Consider the following 20,940-nt stretch of genomic DNA (forward strand, 5'->3'; position numbering starts at 1 on the left):
CCTGTTTCACCCTATACTCTGCTCAGAGGCACAAATGAATTTAAGCTCATCAGTGCTGCACAGGAGTCAGAGCAGATCACTACCCATACTCACCTGCACCCACTCTGCAGCCAAGAGTATGGCCTTCGACTGCATTGTGTAAATGGATTAATTATTTTTTTCTTAAACTCAGGAACACTAAAAGCTGCACCTGTCCCCCTGTTTTAGGGTCCTTAGATCCATCTGTGAATATATTCAAGAAAGCATACTATTGTGTTCTTAAATGTTCACTTACAACTGAATCTACTCTTTCCTCAACAGCTCTTACCCTCTCAAGGAACCCTCCCTCATTGGCTGAGGGCGCAACCAAGGTGGGATAGCAGGAAGAACCATCGAGAGGCTAAACTCCTTCCCAAACAACCCCATTTCTCTCACCATGTCATTGCATATCCACCCCAAATTTGCCAGCCCTCTAGAAGTACCTTTTTTTTGTAAGATGTGTAGCTTTATGTCCTTGTAGATTTACCCAATATGTCATGGCTAACTGTTGTCTTCTTAACCTTAACGGCATCTCTCTCAACTCTACCTGAATCGCTGCCACCGGGGAGGTACTGAGTGCTCCACAACATATTCGTTGGGCTTGGGACTGGATTTACATGTAGCTTTTTAAAAGATGGCGGAGCTGCTGATCCATATGCTACACTTCCATAACCCAGTGATGACTTGAAATGCGCTATATATAGCACCATAAACGCTATTCTACCTGCCCCCCCACTCCAATCCGGACGGGCAAAGCATCACATTCAATATTGTATTTCCTTTGACAACTAGTCTGTTAATATGCTCCGCCCGTATCATTCGAGTGTCAAACCGGACCCCCAGGGTCCTAAACCCTCCATTTGTTAGTGATTCCTTCGAAAGATATTGGAAATCCTTGTTGCATTCATCCTAAACACACACACACAGATGAAAAAACCTTAAATCATTTTACTATGCCCACTTGCTCCCCAGATGGGTTAACCCATATAGGGATCTGTACACTGCATAATAGAGTATTGTATTTTTAAAACCCATTTTATTTATAGTCGACAAATATTTGAGCACGGTTTACGGATTAAAATGACAAATACACAAATGACATTGTGGTTTTACAGCAGAAGACCATTACTGATAAATATGAACATGAGGAAATGATCAGAGCCGACAAGGCAACACAAAAGACACATAGGACACATTCAAATAAAGCGGCGACTCTATACTCTATTCTGTGTATATTCTGCAACGACGCTTCAATTGAGGCCTTTTTTTGTGCTTTACAAAGTGCTGTAGAACTGGATCTTCCAATGACAACTTGACAGGAGTGGAGCAGAATTCAGGTCTTCTGGGCCTGTATTTACCAAATCGTTTCAGAGTAGGATTGCTGTTCTAGAATCAGTTTAGCTTTTTGATCATAATGAATAAGATGACATGTACCTGATCCTAGATCAGCACTCCTACTCTAAGACGCTTGACAAATACAGGCCCAGGACTTGGATCTTGGATCTTCTGTTGCTCAATGCTCTCTGCCTTCTCTCCTCGGTTCTACTGACGGATACTGTAGGTAAAACAGGACAGGATAGGAGAGGGGAGGGGAGGATAGGTGAGGGGAGGATAGGAGAGAGAGACAGATGTATGAATGACTGTCTTGTTTAATTCAACAGGACCTCTAACCTACGTCTTGTGGGCTCTAGTTCTGATTCAGACGAGTCGTTCTGAATCATTGGAGGCCTTCCTCATTATTCCCATTACTGTCATCAGGAGTGTCTGGAGGCCAGATACGTGTGTTAGGTAGAACCCATTACAACACCTCTCACCTTCTCCCCTAGCTGTCAGTACGCCTCAGCTAGACTGAATAATTGGAGGTTAAGGGCGGGGTGGGACTGGTAATTTTGGCTCGAGGTTTGTTTTGGTTTCTAAATGTACATAAACACGCAGCAGCCTTTTAATTTATCTGACACCAAGCCAAAAACAGCGGTCCCTGGTGAGCTAGCACTAACCTTGAGGTAAAAGAGCCTCTTTCTCTCCTCTGTCTCGTTCTCCCTCTCTCTCACCCTCTCATATGTGGAACGGAGAGAAGGAGAGAGAGAGAAACCAAAACATAGAGACCCATCTGGAGCTGGTAAGGAGTGAGTCTGGGACAGTGGAGGCTGTTGAATGGAGGACAGCTCACAATAATGGCTGGAATGGAGCAAATTAAATGGCATCAAACACCTGGAAAGCCATATGCACGCACACGCACGCACGCACACGCACACACACACACACACACACACACACACACACACACACACACACACACACACACACACACACACACACACACACACACACACACACACACGCACGCACACACAAACGCACGCACACACACACACACACACACACATTCTCATTCTGCTGAGATGTTCTTTCTGTGCTGTTGAAATATAGACACTCAACAGGGCAAGCTGAGGTCCCATAATTCACTATTGTGCCAGTGACGTGTTAACAGCCGTAACAGACAGAATGCTTCTAATTTCACGCATGCACACACTAGAGCAGGGGTGTCAAAGTCAAATGGACGGAGGGCCAAATAAAAAATTTAGCTACAAGCCGAGGGCCGGACTGTTCGAATGTTCATTGAAAAATTTTTAAATGACGCATATAGTCTAGTGAACCTAATTGAACCTACTGAAAACCTAACAAATATATTCCAATATGATCAGATAAATAAAGCAATATTTTCTTATGGCTCTGTCAGTAATCTTTAATTTTCAACAGACACAAAAGACAAATTTCCTTTATATAAAAATCCCCATAACATGAACATTAAATGAAAGAAACCGGTATTCAAGGCACCATCAGTAGCCTATATTTTCTATTTTAGCAAAAGTGGGCTAAATTTACTTCAAAGAAAAAAACAATAATAGCAATTTTCTATCATCCACTCAACTGAAATATTTTTAAAATATAATTGGATTGAAATACAATAAAATAAAGTGCAAAAATCTATTAATCAAAAACAACACTTTGTTTAAGGAGAAGTAACATGCAGTGAAAACAAATATTAAACTTTAACTTTTAAACTTGAACTGAGTAAAAACTCTAAATATGTGATTGCACAGTAATGTTCACTTGTTTGAGGTTGAGGGTGATACTTGGTGGTGTCCCATCTTTTCCACAAGTTCATCAATGTTCGGGGTAAGGCTCTGAGCTGAGGAAATCCTCAGAATTGAGTGGAGGTGTTCAGCAGTAAGTCGACTTCTGTGTGATGTTTTGTTCAAGTTCATCAAAGAAAACAGTTGTTCACACAGGTATGTGCTGCCAAACATAGACAACGTTTGAGCAGCCTGGATGCGCAGCTGGGGCATTGTGTCGGGAGGAAACGGGCGAACTCCGCAGCACCCACTGCCGCATATTTTGCCCTCAGTGCATCATTGCATTGGAGGTCAATCAACTCCATTTGGAGGTTTGGTGGTGAGCTTTCCACGTCAACAGCAAATGGGTTACCGAGCAGTTCCAACCTGCTTTTTGTGCTTCAAAGTCAGCAAATCGGCGTCGAAAGTCAGCGGCAAGCATACCTATTTTATCAGCCAACTGTGCGCTCGGGAACGCACTGGTAGAGAGCTTCTCTTTCATGGTCTGGCAGCTGGGAAAGTGGCTCAAATTTTCTTTCCGCATCTGCGTCTCCCACAGAGTCAGTTTGGTTTTAAATGCCTTCACTGTACTGTACATATCAGAGATGACACGATCCCGACCCTGCAGCTGCAAGTTCATTGCATTCAGATGACTCGTAATGTCACACAGAAAAGCCATTTCACACAGAAACATTTCGTCTCGGAGTTGTGTTGTGTCTTTCCCTTTGCTGTCCAAGAACAGACAAATCTCCTCACGAAGCTCGAAACATCTTTGAAGCACCTTTCCCTGGCTTAGCCATCGCACCTCTGTGTGATAAGGCAAATCACCATGCTCCGTTTCTAACTCCGTCAGAAATGCCTTGAACTGGCGGTGATTCAAACCTTTGGCTCTGATAAAGTTAACTGTGCGCGTGATGATGCTCATTACATGCTCCATTTTCAAGGCTTTACCGCACAACGCTTCCTGGTGTATGATACAATGATAAGCTGTCAGCTCACCTGTCGCGTTTTCCTCTTGCATCTTTTCCCGTATCTTCGCCACCAGTCCGCTCCTGTGTCCACACATCGCAGGTGCTCCGTCAGTTGTCAAACCCACGAGTTTTTCCCAAGGCAGCTCCATCTCATTTACACATCTTGACACCTCTTCATACAAATCATGCCCCGTAGTTGTGCCATGCATAGGACGTAAAGCCAAAAACTCCTCTGTCACGCTTAGGCTGGAGTCCACTCCGCGGATGAAAATTGACAACTGGGCAATGTCAGAAATGTCGGTGCTCTCATCCACAGCCAAGGAATATGCAATGAAATCTTTTCCCTTTTTCACAAGCTGCTCTTTTAGATTGATGGACAACTGGTCTACTCTCTCGGCAATGGTGTTTCTGCTCAGACTCACATTTAAAAGAGTTGCCTTTTTCTGGGCAAACTTCGTCACAAACTTTAATCATGCAGTTTTTGATGAAATCCCCCTCCGTAAATGGCCGGGCTGATTTAGCGATCTCTTCTGCCAAAATAAAACTGGCCTTGACAGCAGCCTGGCCTTGTGATTTGGCTTTTTTGAACAGAGCCTGTCGAGATTTGAGGCCTCGTTTTAATTCCTCTGCCTTTTGTAGCCTTTGTTCCATGTCCATATTCTTGTTTTTGTCCGCGTGTTTCGTTTCATAATGTCGTCTCAGATTATACTCTTTCAGTACCGCCACACTTTCTCCACACAGAAGACACACAGGTTTTCCAGCTACCTCCGTGAACAAATACTCCGACTCCCACCTTGTTTGAAACCCCCGGTTCTCAGTGTCCACCTTCCGTTTTGCCATTTTTGATGGGTATCTGAAAGTTAATTTTACTGTGATGCTGACAACTGCTGTGCCAATAAATATTGAAATGAAGCAGCCTACTGCTCGGTGTGTCACCGTTGCATTGTGGGAAATGTAGTATTGGTGCGTGTAAAAGATCTGCGGGCTGCCGGCTTGCTGCGGTCTGCGGGCCGGTTCTAATAATAAATCAAGATCATCCCAGGGGCCGTAAAAAACCTTCTCGCGGGCCGGATGTGGCCCGCGGGCCTTGACTCTGACATATGTGCACTAGAGACACACACTATAGAGACGCATACTATAGAGACACGCACTATAGAGACGCGCACTAGAGACGCGCACTATAGAGACGCACACTATAGAGACGCACACTATAGAGACACGCACTATAGAGACGCATACTATAGAGACGCGCACTATAGAGACGCGCACTATAGAGACGAGAACTATAGAGACGCGCACTATAGAGACGCATACTATAGAGACGCGCACTATAGAGACGTGCACTATAGAGACGTGCACTATAGAGACGCATACTATAGAGACGCGCACTATAGAGACGCGCGCTATAGAGACGCATACTATAGAGACGCGCACTATAGAGACATGCACTATAGAGACGCGCACTACAGAGACGCATACTATAGAGACGCATACTATAGAGACGTGCACTATAGAGACGCATTCTATAGAGACGCGCACTATTGAGACGCATACTATAGAGACGCGCACTATAGAGACGCGCACTATAGAGACGCATTCTATAGAGACGCGCACTATAGAGACGCGCACTATAGAGACGCGGACTATAGAGACGCGCACTATAGAGACGCGCACTATAGAGACGCGCACTATAGAGACGCGCACTATAGAGACGCGCACTATAGAGACGCGCACTATAGAGACGCGCACTATAGTGTGGAAGGACCACTAGAGGGCAGGCTGGGCTCATGGATAGTAGCCCAACAAAGCATGGGAGACAAGGTAACCAGAGTCAATTAAGCACAGCTGACGGTACTAATGAGATACTCTCCTTCCCCTATAAAAGAGAGAATGGAACCAGCAGAGGGAGGGAAAACTATCTCTGGAAGATGGCCACCGAGAGAGAGAAGCTGTGCTGAAAGAACCACTAAGATGGTGACAAACCCGTGATTTATGTTTGTTGTAGTTTAAAGATTATCCTATTGTGTTCTTGTTTCATCTGGAGAAGAAGATGTGTGTTTTTCCTTGGAAGATTTTTCATTGATTATGTTAGAATGTTTTTGTTGACAAAATACCCTCAATAGAGAACCGTGTTCAATCAGAAAAACCTACTCCTGACTCGTTTATTCCACCTTCCCGCTTTAGAGTAACGCCTAATTACTTGGTATGCTCACATTGGTGGAGGATGCAGGTATCAGGTGGACGAGTGACACAAGGATAAGTGAGTAAATCAATATTCTTCCAGTAGACCCGGAGGAACCATTCAAGAACGATGGATAACGCCCTACTACAACAATTTATCACGGCACAGCAGACAACCATAGAACTCCTGCAACAACAGCTGAGTCGACGAGAAGAACCTAGAGTTAGGCCAAGAGCGGCTGCTCACGCCATCTTACCTCGTCTCTCCAAGGAGGATGATATTGAGGCCTTCCTCATGACCTTCGAAAGGACGGCCACCTTGGAAGAGTGGCCGCCCACAGAATGGGCTAGCGCATTAGCTCCTCTTTTGACCGGGGTGGCTCAGGAAGCCTATTTTGACCTGGATTCCCGCGAAGCTGCGGACTATGGGCGACTAAAAACCGAGATCCTGTCCCGGTACCAGCTGACTGCCAGAGATAGGGCTGTAAAGTTCCATCAATGGACCTATACAGCTGATCAACCCGTCCGTGCCCAGATCTTCGCCTTAATACGACTGACGAAACAGTGGCTAGAACCTGGAAAGGGAGTAGGACATGTGATAGAGACTCTCGTAGTGGACAAGATATTGAGAGAATTACCCAGTGACTTAAAAGGGTTGTGGGGCAAGCCAACCCGTTGTCAGCCGACGACATAGCCCAGGCGGTGGAAACATATCGGTCTACAGGGGAGTTGTTAAAAAGTGACAAGGAGGAACGGAAGGAGTCTTCCAATCCCGTACCACGACTCACCCCGGCGCACCCGCCACCGAAACGTCCAAGCCCCCCCCGGAGGTGGGAGAAGTCAGCCACCACACAGCCGGGTCGGTGTTATAAGTGTCAGTCTCCCAACCATTATGCCCCACAATGTCCTAGCAAGGATGAGCCCATGGTCACGGAGTCATCACTGCCTACCCCACACATCCCATTTTGAGGGGGCAGGATCAACACTGTTGGTTAGCAGAGATTGCCCCAGCCTCAGAGATTCCGGTGCGAGTTGAAGGACAAGATGTGGTAGCTATTCTCGACTCGGGAAGTATGGTTACGTTAGTAGAGGAGCGGATGGTGACCTCCGCAACACTGCTACCAGACAAAGTAGCCGTATCCTGTATCCATGGAGACACCCACTATTACCCCACTGTGAATCTGCCTATTCTCACTCCAAAAGGAAGGTGTACAGTCAGGGCAGGGAAAGTGCCCCAGCTGAAGGTGCCATTATTGATCGGGAGAGACTGTCCCCTATATAAGGAGCTTCAGCAGATGACGTTATGCACGGGAAGAAGGGGGACAGGAAAGAAGAGAAACTCCAAGCCCGAGGTAGTAGTACTACAAAGAGACGTAGCCGCTTCCTCGTCCTCTACAGCAGAGGAAGAAATAGCGACCCACCGTTTACGACAGATATTCCAGGAAACCACCGATGAAGACACCTGTGAAGGGTTATACACAACGCAGGAAGGAAGGAGCAACCAGGCACTAAGGGATATATTTGAAGCTCCATCCGAGGAGGGAACCTGGAAGGGATTCTCCTCGGTCCCCCCTGATGGGGATGTGGAACAACCTCCACATCCCTCTACTGAGGTTGACCTGCCCCAGGAATTAAAGGGACAGTTCGGCACCTCGCAGCATAGAGACCCAGACCTAAGGGAGGCCATGAGGAAGGTGAAGGTGATCGACGGGAGGAACGTCGACGGATCAGGTGAGCCCCCTCTTCCTTACTATGCAATCAGGCGGGGTCTCTTATACTGGGTCGTACGACGAAGGGGGGAAAAACAGGAATTACTGATGGTGCCTAGGCCATACAGGGATACAGTTCTACAGTTAGCCCATTCCCACGTCCTAGGAGGACACCTGGCACGAGACAAGACTATTGACAGAATCATGCAGAGATTCTATTGGCCCCGTGTCACCCGAGATGTGGCCAGGTATTGTAAGACGTGTGATCAATGTCAACGTACAGCCCCACGGCCACACCTACGTAACCCTTTGATTCCTCTCCCCATCATAGAGACTCCCTTTGAACGCATAGCTATGGACCTCGTAGGACCCCTCCCAAAATCCGCCAGAGGACACGAGTACACCCTAGTGGTTATAGATTACGCTACCAAGTTCCCGGAGGCCATACCCCTGCGTAACATGTCGTCAAAGGGAATTGCCAAGGAGTTATTCCTGATGTTCTCTCGTGTGGGCCTTCCCAAGACGATCTTAACCGATCAAGGAACCCCGTTCATGTCCCGGTTGATGAAGGACTTGTCGGTTATATCAGGTTCAACAGATATGTACAAGCATATTCCACCCTCAAACAGATGGGTTGTGTGAACGCTTGAACAAAACAATTAAAAGCATGTTGAGAAGAGTGGTGTCCCGAGACGGGAAAAACTGGGACATGCTTCTCCCACACTTAATGTTTGCCCTGCGAGAAGTACCCCAGGAATCCACTGGATTCTCTCCGTTTGAATTGCTCTATGGCAGACCCTGTCGAGGAATCCTCGACTTAGCCAAGGAGACCTGGGAGACCCAACCATGCCCCTTTCGATCCACAATAGAACACGTTACCCTGATGAGAGACCGCCTGTCAGCAGTGTGGCCCATAGTCAAGGAGCATATGGAGAATGCCCAAAGGACCCAAGGCCGGGCCTATGATAAATCTGCGACCCCCCGTGAGTTCACCGTGGGAGAGAAAGTGATGGTGCTTGTGCCCACGGCCGAACATCGCTTGTTGGCGCAGTGGAGGGGGCCCTACAAGGTAATGAAAAGGGTCTCACCGGTCAATTACCTCATCAAGCAACCTGACAGGAGGAAGAAGGTCCAACTCTATCACATAAACCTGCTGAAGACGTACCATGGACGAGAGGAGGAGGTGGCTTTGATGGCCCTGGAGGGCAAAGAAAAAAAAGAGGCTCTACCACAGGTGCGCCGTGGCCAAACTCTCCTACCGGAGCAGTCAAGACAGCTAGACAAGCTGATTATGAACTTTGGTCGAATATTCTCTCCATTCCCAGGACAAACAGATGTCCTGTTCCACCATATCCACACTGAACCCGGCAAGAAAGTGCATATCCGCCCTTACAGGATTCCTGAGGCTCGCCGAGTCATCGCTAAGAAAGAGGTGAGGGAGATGTTGAGGATGGGCGTGATCGAGCCCTCGACGAGCGAGTGGTCCAGTCCCATAGTCCTGGTCCCCAAAGCCGATGGTAGTATGAGACTCTGCAACGACTTTAGGGGCGTGAATGACATCTCTACATTCGATGCGTACCCCATGCCCCGCGTGGATGAACTCTTGGAGCGCTTAGGAAAGGCCAAGTTCATCACTACCCTGGATTTGACGAAGGGATATTGGCAAGTGCCGGTGGCTCCGGAGGATCGCCCAAAGACTGCCTTCGCCACCCCAGAGGGGCTTTTCCAGTATGTGAGGATGCCCTTCGGACTGCACGGAGCCGCTGCAACCTTCCAACGCCTCATGGATGCCATTCTACGGCCCCATCAAGAGTATGCAGCGGCGTACATAGACGATGTGGTCATCCACAGCGAGGACTGGGATAGTCACCTCCTGCGATTACGGGCGGTGCTCGTGAGTTTGGAAGCCACAGGGTTGACAGCCAATCCAAATAAATGCTGCCTGGGCCTGTCCGAAGCGGAATACCTGGGGTATACCGTGGGGAATGGGAAAATACGCCCGCAGGCAGAGAAGACCAGGGCAAATCGTGACTGGCCTCGACCCCGGACCAAGCGAGACGTTCGGGCCTTCATAGGGATAACAGGATATTATCGCCGTTTTATCCCGGGATATGCAACCATTGCCAACCCCCTCACAAACCTCATCAGGAAAAACCTGCCAAACCAGGTAGAGTGGAAAGACGAGACGGAAGAGGCCTTTCAATTGTTAAAAGATGGCCTGTGTTCTGATCCCGTTCTACAGGCTCCGGACTTCTCACAAGAGTTCATTGTGCAGGTCGACGCCTCAGATACAGGGCTCGGGGCCGTACTAGCTCAGGGTAAAGGTGAAGCAGAGAAGCCGATTCTCTTCATTAGTAGGAAACTCAGCGATCGGGAACAGAGGTATGCGACCATAGAAAAAGAGGCCTTAGCCATCAAGTGGGCCCTCGATTATCTCCGGTACTACCTACTGGGTCGGAGGTTTGCATTAGTTACTGACCATGTGCCCCTCACGTGGATGGCTGGTAAGAGAAACAATAACAACAGAATAGCCAGATGGTTTTTGTCTTTACAACTGTTCTCTTTTCATGTCATCCACAGGGCCGGATCGAGGAACGGGGTTCTGGGGGGGAAGGTATGTGGAAGCACCACTAGAGGGCAGGCTGGGCTCATGGATAGTAGCCCAACAAAGCATGGGAGACAAGGTAACCAGAGTCAATTAAGCACAGCTGACGGTACTAATGAGATACTCTCCTTCCCCTATAAAAGAGAGAATGGAACCAGCAGAGGGAGGGAAAACTATCTCTGGAAGATGGCCACCGAGAGAGAGAAGCTGTGCTGAAAGAACCACTAAGATGGTGACAAACCCGTGATTTATGTTTGTTGTAGTTTAAAGATTATCCTATTGTGTTCTTGTTTCATCTGGAGAAGATGTGTGTTTTTCCTTGGAAGATTTTTCATTGTTTTTGTTGACAAAATACCCTCAATAGAGAACCGTGTTCAATCAGAAAAACCTACTCCTGACTCGTTTATTCCACCTTCCCGCTTTAGAGTGACGCCTAATTACTTGGTACGCTCACAATAGAGACGCGCACTACAGAGACGCATACTATAGAGACGCGCACTATAGAGACGCATTCTATAGAGACGCGCACTATAGAGACGCATACTATAGACACGCACTATAGAGACGCGCACTATAGAGACGCGCACTATAGAGATGCATACTATAGAGACGCGCACTATAGAGACGCGCACTATAGAGACGCGCACTATAGAGACGCATACTATAGAGACGCGCACTATAGAGACGCGCACTATAGAGACGCATACTATAGAGACGCGCACTATAGAGACGCGCACTATAGAGAGGCATACTATAGAGACGCGCACTACAGAGACGCATACTATAGAGACGCGCACTATAGAGACGCATTCTATAGAGACGCGCACTATAGAGACGCGCACTATAGAGACGCATACTATAGAGACACGCACTATAGAGACGCGCACTATAGAGACGCGCACTAGAGACGCGCACTATAGAGATGCATACTATAGAGACGCGCACTATAGAGACGCGCACTATAGAGAGGCATACTATAGAGACGCGCACTATAGAGACGCGCACTATAGAGACGCGCACTATAGAGACGAGAACTATAGAGATGAGAACTATAGAGACGAGAACTATAGAGATGCGTACTATAGAGACGAGAACTATAGAGATGCGTACTATAGAGACGAGAACTATAGAGACACGCACTATAGAGACGAGAACTATAGAGATGCGTACTATAGAGACGAGAACTATAGAGATGCGTACTATAGAGACGAGAACTATAGAGACACGCACTATAGAGACGAGAACTATAGAGATGCGTACTATAGAGACGAGAACTATAGAGACGAGAACTATAGAGACGAGAACTATAGAGATGCGTACTATAGAGACGAGAACTATAGAGACACGCACTATAGAGACGAGAACTATAGAGACGCGCACTATAGAGACGAGAACTATAGAGAGGCGTACTTTTGAGACGAACTATAGAGACACGCACTATAGAGACGAGAACTATAGAGACGAGAACTATAGAGATGCGTACTATAGAGACGAGAACTATAGAGACACGCACTATAGAGACGAGAACTATAGAGACACGCACTATAGAGACGAGAACTATAGAGACGCACTATAGAGACGAGAACTATAGAGACAAGCACTATAGAGACGAGAACTATAGAGACACGCACTATAGAGACGAGAACTATAGAGACACGCACTATAGAGACGAGAACTATAGAGACGAGAACTATGAGACACGCACTATAGAGACGAGAACTATAGAGACACGCACTATAGAGACGAGAACTATAGAGATGCGTACTATAGAGACGAGAACTATAGAGACACGCACTATAGAGACGAGAACTATAGAGACGAGAACTATAGAGACGAGAACTATAGAGACACGCACTATAGAGACGAGAACTATAGAGATGCGTACTATAGAGACGAGAACTATAGAGACACGCACTATAGAGACGAGAACTATAGAGATGCGAACTATAGAGACACGCACTATAGAGACGAGAACTATAGAGACGAGAACTATAGAGATGCGTACTATAGAGACGAACTATAGAGACACGCACTATAGAGACGAGAACTATAGAGACGAGAACTATAGAGATGCGTACTATAGAGACGAGAACTATAGAGACACGCACTATAGAGACGAGAACTATAGAGACGCGCACTATAGAGACGAGAACTATAGAGATGCGTACTATAGAGACGAACTATAGAGACACGCACTATAGAGACGAGAACTATAGAGATGCGTACTATAGAGACGAGAACTATAGAGACACGCACTATAGAGACGAGAACTATAGAGACACGCACTATAGAGACGAGAACTATAGAGACGCACTATAGAGACGAGAACTATAGAGACACGCACTATAGAGACGAGAACTATAGAGACACGCACTATAGAGACGAGAACTATAGAGACACGCACTATAGAGACGAGAACTATAGAGACACGCACTATAGAGACGAGAACTATGAGACACGCACTATAGGAGACGAGAACTATAGAGACACGCACTATAGAGACGAGAACTATAGAGATGCGTACTATAGAGACGAGAACTGTAGAGACACGCACTATAGAGACGAGAACTATAGAGATGCGTACTATAGAGACGAGAACTATAGAGACACGCACTATAGAGACGAGAACTATAGAGATGCGTACTATAGAGACGAGAACTATAGAGACACGCACTATAGAGACGAGAACTATAGAGATGCGTACTATAGAGACGAGAACTATAGAGACACGCACTATAGAGACGAGAACTATAGAGATGCGTACTATAGAGACGAGAACTATAGAGACACGCACTATAGAGACGAGAACTATAGAGACGCGCACTATAGAGACGAGAACTATAGAAATGCGTACTATAGAGACGAGAACTATAGAGACACGCACTATAGAGACGAGAACTATAGAGACACGCACTATAGAGACGAGAACTATAGAGACGCACTATAGAGACGAGAACTATAGAGACACGCACTATAGAGACGAGAACTATAGAGACACGCACTATAGAGACGAGAACTATAGAGACACGCACTATAGAGACGAGAACTATAGAGACACGCACTATAGAGACGAGAACTATGAGACACGCACTATAGAGACGAGAACTATAGAGACACGCACTATAGAGACGAGAACTATAGAGATGCGTACTATAGAGACGAGAACTGTAGAGACACGCACTATAGAGACGAGAACTATAGAGATGCGTACTATAGAGACGAGAACTATAGAGACACGCACTATAGAGACGAGAACTATAGAGATGCGTACTATAGAGACGAGAACTATAGAGACACGCACTATAGAGACGAGAACTATAGAGATGCGTACTATAGAGACGAGAACTATAGAGACACGCACTATAGAGACGAGAACTATAGAGACGCGCACTATAGAGACGAGAACTATAGAAATGCGTACTATAGAGACGAGAACTATAGAGACACGCACTATAGAGACGAGAACTATAGAGACACGCACTATAGAGACGAGAACTATAGAGATGCGCACTATAGAGACGTAGTACTGAAATACACACAAATGTATTTAGTCGTCCCTCTCTCTCTCTCAATGTGGATTCACTGATAATCATTTACTGAACCTCCGCTTCACTCATCTCTAAAACACACACTTGTCCTACACTCTCCTCCTCCTGGCACTACTTCAAAGGCGACTCATGAAGAAGAGAGCAGGGAAATCCAATTTCCCAGCTAGAAAGAACTTGTTTTTTTCTGACAAAACATGTACCTGGCACAGACCCCAACAAATAAAGTATCCACTTAATATATCCCTGAGTGGTTTTCTAAACCGATCTTGGACTTTGCATCAAATACAGTAGATCTTACATAACATCTACAAAAGGGCTAATCTCACAACTCAAAGCCTTTCAGCTCAAAGTGGTAACAAACTAAACACATCACAAAGCCAAATTTGAACCCATATTCACCTCTTCTCAAAGCCCAAACCCAACTCACAACTACCCAAACCCACCTCACAACCTCAACTCTCTCCTAGAACCAAACCCACCTCACAACCTCAACTCTCTCCTAGAACCAAACCCACCTCACAACCTCAACTCTCTCCTAGAACCAAACCCACCTCACAACCTCAACTCTCTCCTAGAACCAAACCCACCTCACAACCTCAACTCTCTCCTAGAACCAAACCCACCTCACAACCTCAACTCTCTCCTAGAACCAAACCCACCTCACAACCTCAACTCTCTCCTAGAACCAAACCCACCTCACAACTACCCAAACCCACCTCACAACCTCAACTCTCTCCTAGAACCAAACCCACCTCACAGCCCCAGACAGGCATTGAGCTCAGACAGGGTGAGGCCGCGGTCCCCATCGCGGTCACAGTACTGGGCAAACTTCTTAGCACAGCGGCGTGGCTTTAACCTCCTGCGCAGGTAGAGGCGGAGCGGCCGGGCCTCACGTTCGCTCAGCACTCCACTGTCATCCGTATCCAGCTGCCTGAAGTGCCAACGCAACACCTCCTCCTCCCCGTCCCACACCTCAACCCTCAGGGAGGGGACCGGGGTGGATGGGGGAGGGGACATGGGGCCTGACAGGGGGGCGTCCGACACCCTGGTATAGAAATGACATACATTAGACCAGTAGCATTGCTCTTCTGCGGACAACAGTCATGTATTGGCTTGTATAGTCTTGAATTGAAATCAAACATTTATTTTAAGATGAGCCACATGCAGGGAGAATCTAGCCGACACAAGACTTGTTAAAAGGCCTCCCACTGACATACTGAAGACGACGTTCCACTGTGTTTCTTTACAGAACCACAGAGTCTGACAAGTCAGTGAATCTATATTGATGAGATTCCCACAGTCAGGATAAAATAAGTCATGTCACACGAGCACTCCATTCCTGAACCCTAAGCCTCAGTCATATTGAACATATAACCATTTTCCAATGCCTGTGTCGGAGCCGAAAAGAACAAACAAGTTATTTATAAACAGAAAGGCAATCGGTATGAAAAAGATTTCATTTATTATTTAAATATTTAAATCACATACTGGAGTACTATCAGATCCATTACAGCACAACAGCCAATCAGTGGCCTGGTAAATTGGTAATGTATTCAGAAATACACTGTACTACTAATACAGTGGAGGCTGCTGAGGGGAGAACGACTCATAATAATGGCCGTAACAGAGCAAATGGAATGGCTTCAAACACCTGGAAACCATAGAAACCATGTGTTTGATGTGTTTGATACCATTCCACTGATGCCGCTCCAGTCATTACCCTGAGCCCGTCCTCCCCAATTAAGGTGCCACCAACCTCCTGTGTACTAATATCTGTCCGCGAATAGAGGAAGGTTTTGGAGAGAGCGGGGTGAGAGAAACAGGGAATTACAGATGGGCAGATATGTAAAACAGAAGAGGTCGAGTGAAGGAGAGAGTTGTGTGTATAAATGAACTGAGTGAAAAACTGACAGACAGAGAGAGAGAGAGAAAGGAAAAGAGGTACGGAACATTGAAGTGGCCACGAGAGGGAGGAGAGATGTAAGCGTGAGAAAGAGAGGGATGAACTAGAGAGATAGATGGTGAGTAGGTCCGTGGAGTTTAATAGAGTGGTATGCAGACTGGCCTGAAGTGAGAAAGAGAGGGATGGAGTGAAGATATAAACAGGTGGTAGGAGAAGTAAGTCCAGTGGGTTTAATTATACTGAACAAGAATATAAACACAACATGCAACAATTTCACAGATTTTACTGTGTAATAGTTCGTATAAGGAAATCTGTCCATTTAAACACATTAATTAGGCACTAATCTATGGATTTCACATGACTGGGCAGGGGTGAAATCCATAGATGAAGCCGGATGTGGAGGTCCTGGGTTGGCGTGGTTACACGTGGTCTGCGGTTGTGAGGCCAGGTGGACGTACTGTCAAATTCTCTAAAACGATGTTGGAGGCGGCTTACGGTAGGGAAATTAACATTAAATTCTCTGGCCACAGCTCTGGTGGACATTCCTGCAGTCATCATGTCAATTGCACAATTTCTCAAAACTTGAAACATCTGTGGCATTGTATTATGTGACAAAACTGCACATTTTAGAGTGGCCTTTTGTTGTCCCCCAGCACAAGGTGCACCTGTGTATTGAGCATACTGTTCAATCAGATTCTTGATATGACACACCTGTCAGGTGGATGGATTATCTTGGCAAAGAGGAAATGCTCACTAACAGGGATGTAAACACATTTTTGCACAAAATTTGAGAGAAATAATATGTGTGCATACGGAACATTTCTGGGATCTAATATTTCAGCTCATGAAACATGGGACAAACACTTTACATGTTGTGTTTATATTTGTGTTTAGTATAAATAGAGTGGTATGCAGACTGACCTGTGAGGGCTGAGTATTCCAGACTGTTCAACCTCCAGCTGCAGAGCTCTCAACAGACTCTGCAGGAACTCTTTCTTCTGGGCCCCAGGGCACCCTGGGAGCAGAGAGAGATTATTAAGGCAAGGCAATGGGGTCAGTTTAAGTTGTGACTCTTGACAAAATGAGATACGCCTACCCGCTATGATGTAATCTAGACAAGAGTCCACGTTGCATTCGTCACAGCTCAAAGACACAGTACCCACAGTATTCAGCATAGAAAGTACCAATCAGATGTACAGTGTTAGTGTTAGCCTTGTCCTAGATCAGTTTGTGATGTCTGCCAATGGCCATAGGAGTGACAATAACCAAAGGAGTTGGCAGAAAGAGCAAACTGATCTGGGACCAGGCTAGTAAAAACGAGAAAGATCCTTGTTGATCTATCCAGGTATAGTGCAGTGCAGTTTGCTGATCTGACCTGGTAGAGATCTGTCTCTGTAGCTCCTGTCAGGCTGGCTGCTGTGGGGCTCCTCCAGGCTGCAGTCTGGCAGCCGGTTCCTGAAGGGGGCAACAACAGCCATGGGAATGATCTCCAGCCGAAACTCAGACTCCTCTCCAACCATTTAATCATTGTGATCATACATCACAATGCATTTACCCAATGGTTTGTTCCCTTTTGCCATTTGTTATCATCTTTGTTACTATTCACCATGGACAGGAGGAGATGCAGTAGAGGCTACACTATACACTATTTGGGGTGGCAGGTAGCCTTGCGGTGAGAGCGTTGTGCCGGTAACCGAAAGGTAGCTGGATCGAATTCCCGAGCTGACAAGGTAAAAATCTGTCGTTCTGCCCCTGAACAAGGCAGTTAACCCACTGTTCCTAGGCCAACATTGTAAATAAGAATTTGTTCTTAACTGACTTGCCTTGTTAAATAAAACACAAATACCCTATGAGTATACGTATTTTTGGTTGAGATGACTTTGAAAAGACGTCTTCAACCAATTTTGCTCACAAGGGTGTCAGTGGCATTGTTAGCCAGATAAGTATATGAAGCTGAGGAAAAATACAGTGAAGATGGATGGAAATGTCCATTAAATAATGTTATGGAACCAGGATATTAAACGTCATGAATAAAACCATAGCTTTGCACGATCAATACTTTAGTATGGAATGGTCAAATCCTAAACTAGCACAACACTTTAAATATAATACAATGTTAAAATATACAATATACACTATACACTGAGTATACCTAACATTAGGAACACCTTCCTAGTATTGAGTTGGGACCCCCCCACACCTTCCTCCCTCCTCCCCCTGGTACAGAAACTGCACCGCCCGCAACCGCAGCGCTCTCCAGAGAGTGTTTGCAGTCTGCCCAACGCATCACCAGGGGCAAACTACCCGCCCTCCAGGACACCTACAGCACCCGATGTCACAGGAAGGCCAAAAAGATCATCAAGGACAACAACCACCCGAGCCACTGCCTGTTCACCCCGCTATCATCCAGAAGGCGAGGTCAGTACAGGTGCATCAAAGCTGGGACCGAGAGACTGAAAAACAGCTTCTATCCTATGTCGATCAGACTGTTAAATAGCCATCACTAACACATTAGAGGCTGTTGCCCTATATACATAGACATGAAATCACTGGCCACTATATTACATGGAACACTAGTCACTTTAATAATGTTTACATATCTTGCATTACTCAACTCAGCGGTGTCATAGGAAAGCCCATAAAATTGTCAGAGACTCCAGTGACCCAAGCCATAGACTGTTTTCTCTGCTACCGCACGGCAAGCGGTACCGGAGCGCCAAGTCTAGGACCAAAAGGCTCCTCAACAGCTTCTACCCCCAAGCCATTAGACTGCTGAACAATTCATAAAAATGTACATTGACACCCCACCCCCTCCTCTTCTTGTACACTGCTGCTACTCGCTGTTTGTTTGTTACCTATGCATAGTTACTTTGCCCCCACCCACCATGTACAGATTACCTCAACTAGCCTGTACCCCGGCACACTGACTCGGTATCGGTGTCCCCCCGTATATAGCCTCGTTATTGTTATTGTGTTACTTTTAATTATTACTTTTTATTTTAGTCTACTTGGTAAATATTTTCTTCTTCTTGAACTGCACTGTTGGTTAAGGGCTTGTAAGTAAGCATTTCACGGTAAAGTCTACACTGTGGGTTAAGGGCTTGTAAGTAAGCAATTCACTGTAAGGTCTACACTGTTGGTTAAGGGCTTGTAAGTAAGCATTTCACGGTAAGGTCTACACTGCTGGTTAAGGGCTTGTAAGTAAGCATTTCACGGTAAAGTCTACACTGTGGGTTAAGGGCTTGTAAGTAAGCATTTCACGGTAAAGTCTACACTGTGGGTTAAGGGCTTGTAAATAAGCATTTCACGGTAAGGTCTACACTGTTGGTTAAGGGCTTGTAAGTAAGCATTTCACGGTAAAGTCTACACTGTGGGTTAAGGGCTTGTAAGTAAGCAATTCACTGTAAGGTCTACACTGTTGGTTAAGGGCTTGTAAGTAAGCATTTCACGGTAAGGTCTACACTGCTGGTTAAGGGCTTGTAAGTAAGCATTTCACGGTAAGGTCTACACTGTTGGTTAAGGGCTTGTAAGTAAGCATTTCACGGTAAAGTCTACACTGTGGGTTAAGGGCTTGTAAGTAAGCAATTCACTGTAAGGTCTACACTGTTGGTTAAGGGCTTGTAAGTAAGCATTTCACGGTAAAGTCTACACTGTGGGTTAAGGGCTTGTAAGTAAGCAATTCACTGTAAGGTCTACACTGTTGGTTAAGGGCTTGTAAGTAAGCATTTCATGGTAAAGTCTACACTGTTGGTTAAGGGCTTGTAAGTAAGCATTTCATGGTAAAGTCTACACTGTGGGTTAAGGGCTTGTAAGTAAGCATTTCACGGTAAGGTCTACACTGTTGGTTAAGGGCTTGTAAGTAAGCATTTCATGGTAAAGTCTACACTGTGGGTTAAGGGCTTGTAAGTAAGCATTTCATGGTAAAGTCTACACTGTGGGTTAAGGGCTTGTAAGTAAGCAATTCACTGTAAGGTCTACACTGTTGGTTAAGGGCTTGTAAGTAAGCATTTCACGGTAAGGTCTACACTCGCTGTATTTGGCGCATGTGGCAAATAAAGTTTGATATGTATATACTGTATTCTATTCTACTGTATCTTAGTCTACGCCGCTCTGACATTGCTCGTCTATATATTTATACATTCTTAATTACATTCGTTACTTAGATGTGTGTGTATCGGGCATATGTTGTGAAATGGTTAGATATTACTTGTTAGATAGTACTGCACTGTCAGAGCTAGAAACACAAGCATTTCACTACACCCGCAATAACATCTGCTAAACACATGTATGTGACCAATAGAATTTGATTTGGTCAGTCTATGTCATGGAAAGAGCAGGTGTTCTTAATGTTTTGTATACTCTGTGTTTGAGTTCTTCGGTAGGCATTTCTTAGGCTCCTGGGCTACATGGGGTGCATTGATCAGTTTAGTAAAGTGTGGAATGGGAGAGTTCTGATAGCAGACTGTGCGTGTCATGGGAGTGTAGAATGCATTTAGGTAAAACTTTATTGTACTGCCAAGTTAAGCTGGTACAAGTCATTCCTATGTAACTACCTGGTAATTATCAGGCTGTAAAATAAAGCGTTAGCCACATTTCTCTATCTACTAGGTGCCTTGTTTGAGGCCATACCTGGCAGAGGTGCCTGGTAGAGGCCGTCCCGTGTCCACCCGGACACACCAGCAGTATCCCGTGGTGACGTGGCACTGGATGGGGCTGTAGCGCCCATCTGCACTGCATTTTGGGATGAAGCGCTCCTCCTGCCACAGAACATGCACCTTGTCCATCAACGCTGCTCTCTCTCTCTCACACGTCTGAGGAATGTCTGTGGAAGCACGAATGTACGCACACATGTACACACACACACACACACACACACACACACACACACA

General features: G+C 45.9%; 1 protein-coding gene across 1 annotated transcript in view; it reads right to left on the minus strand.

The window, feature by feature from the left end:
- Window positions 1-1,040: 1,040 nt before the first annotated feature.
- Window positions 1,041-20,940, minus strand: part of LOC118397293 (SPARC-related modular calcium-binding protein 1-like) — a 29,779-nt gene continuing 9,879 nt past the window's right edge. Inside the window, exons 7-11 of the mRNA XM_035791912.2 lie at window positions 20,681-20,873; window positions 17,427-17,506; window positions 16,973-17,066; window positions 14,901-15,193; window positions 1,041-1,573 (exon numbers count right to left, since the gene is read on the minus strand). Of these exons, the coding sequence (XP_035647805.1) occupies window positions 14,902-15,193; window positions 16,973-17,066; window positions 17,427-17,506; window positions 20,681-20,873 (659 nt within the window). The 3' untranslated portion in view covers window positions 1,041-1,573; window position 14,901. The remainder of the gene's footprint in view (window positions 1,574-14,900; window positions 15,194-16,972; window positions 17,067-17,426; window positions 17,507-20,680; window positions 20,874-20,940) is intronic.

The sequence above is a fragment of the Oncorhynchus keta genome, chromosome 18 (assembly GCF_023373465.1).
Source record: "Oncorhynchus keta strain PuntledgeMale-10-30-2019 chromosome 18, Oket_V2, whole genome shotgun sequence".
Classification (NCBI taxonomy): domain Eukaryota; kingdom Metazoa; phylum Chordata; class Actinopteri; order Salmoniformes; family Salmonidae; genus Oncorhynchus; species Oncorhynchus keta.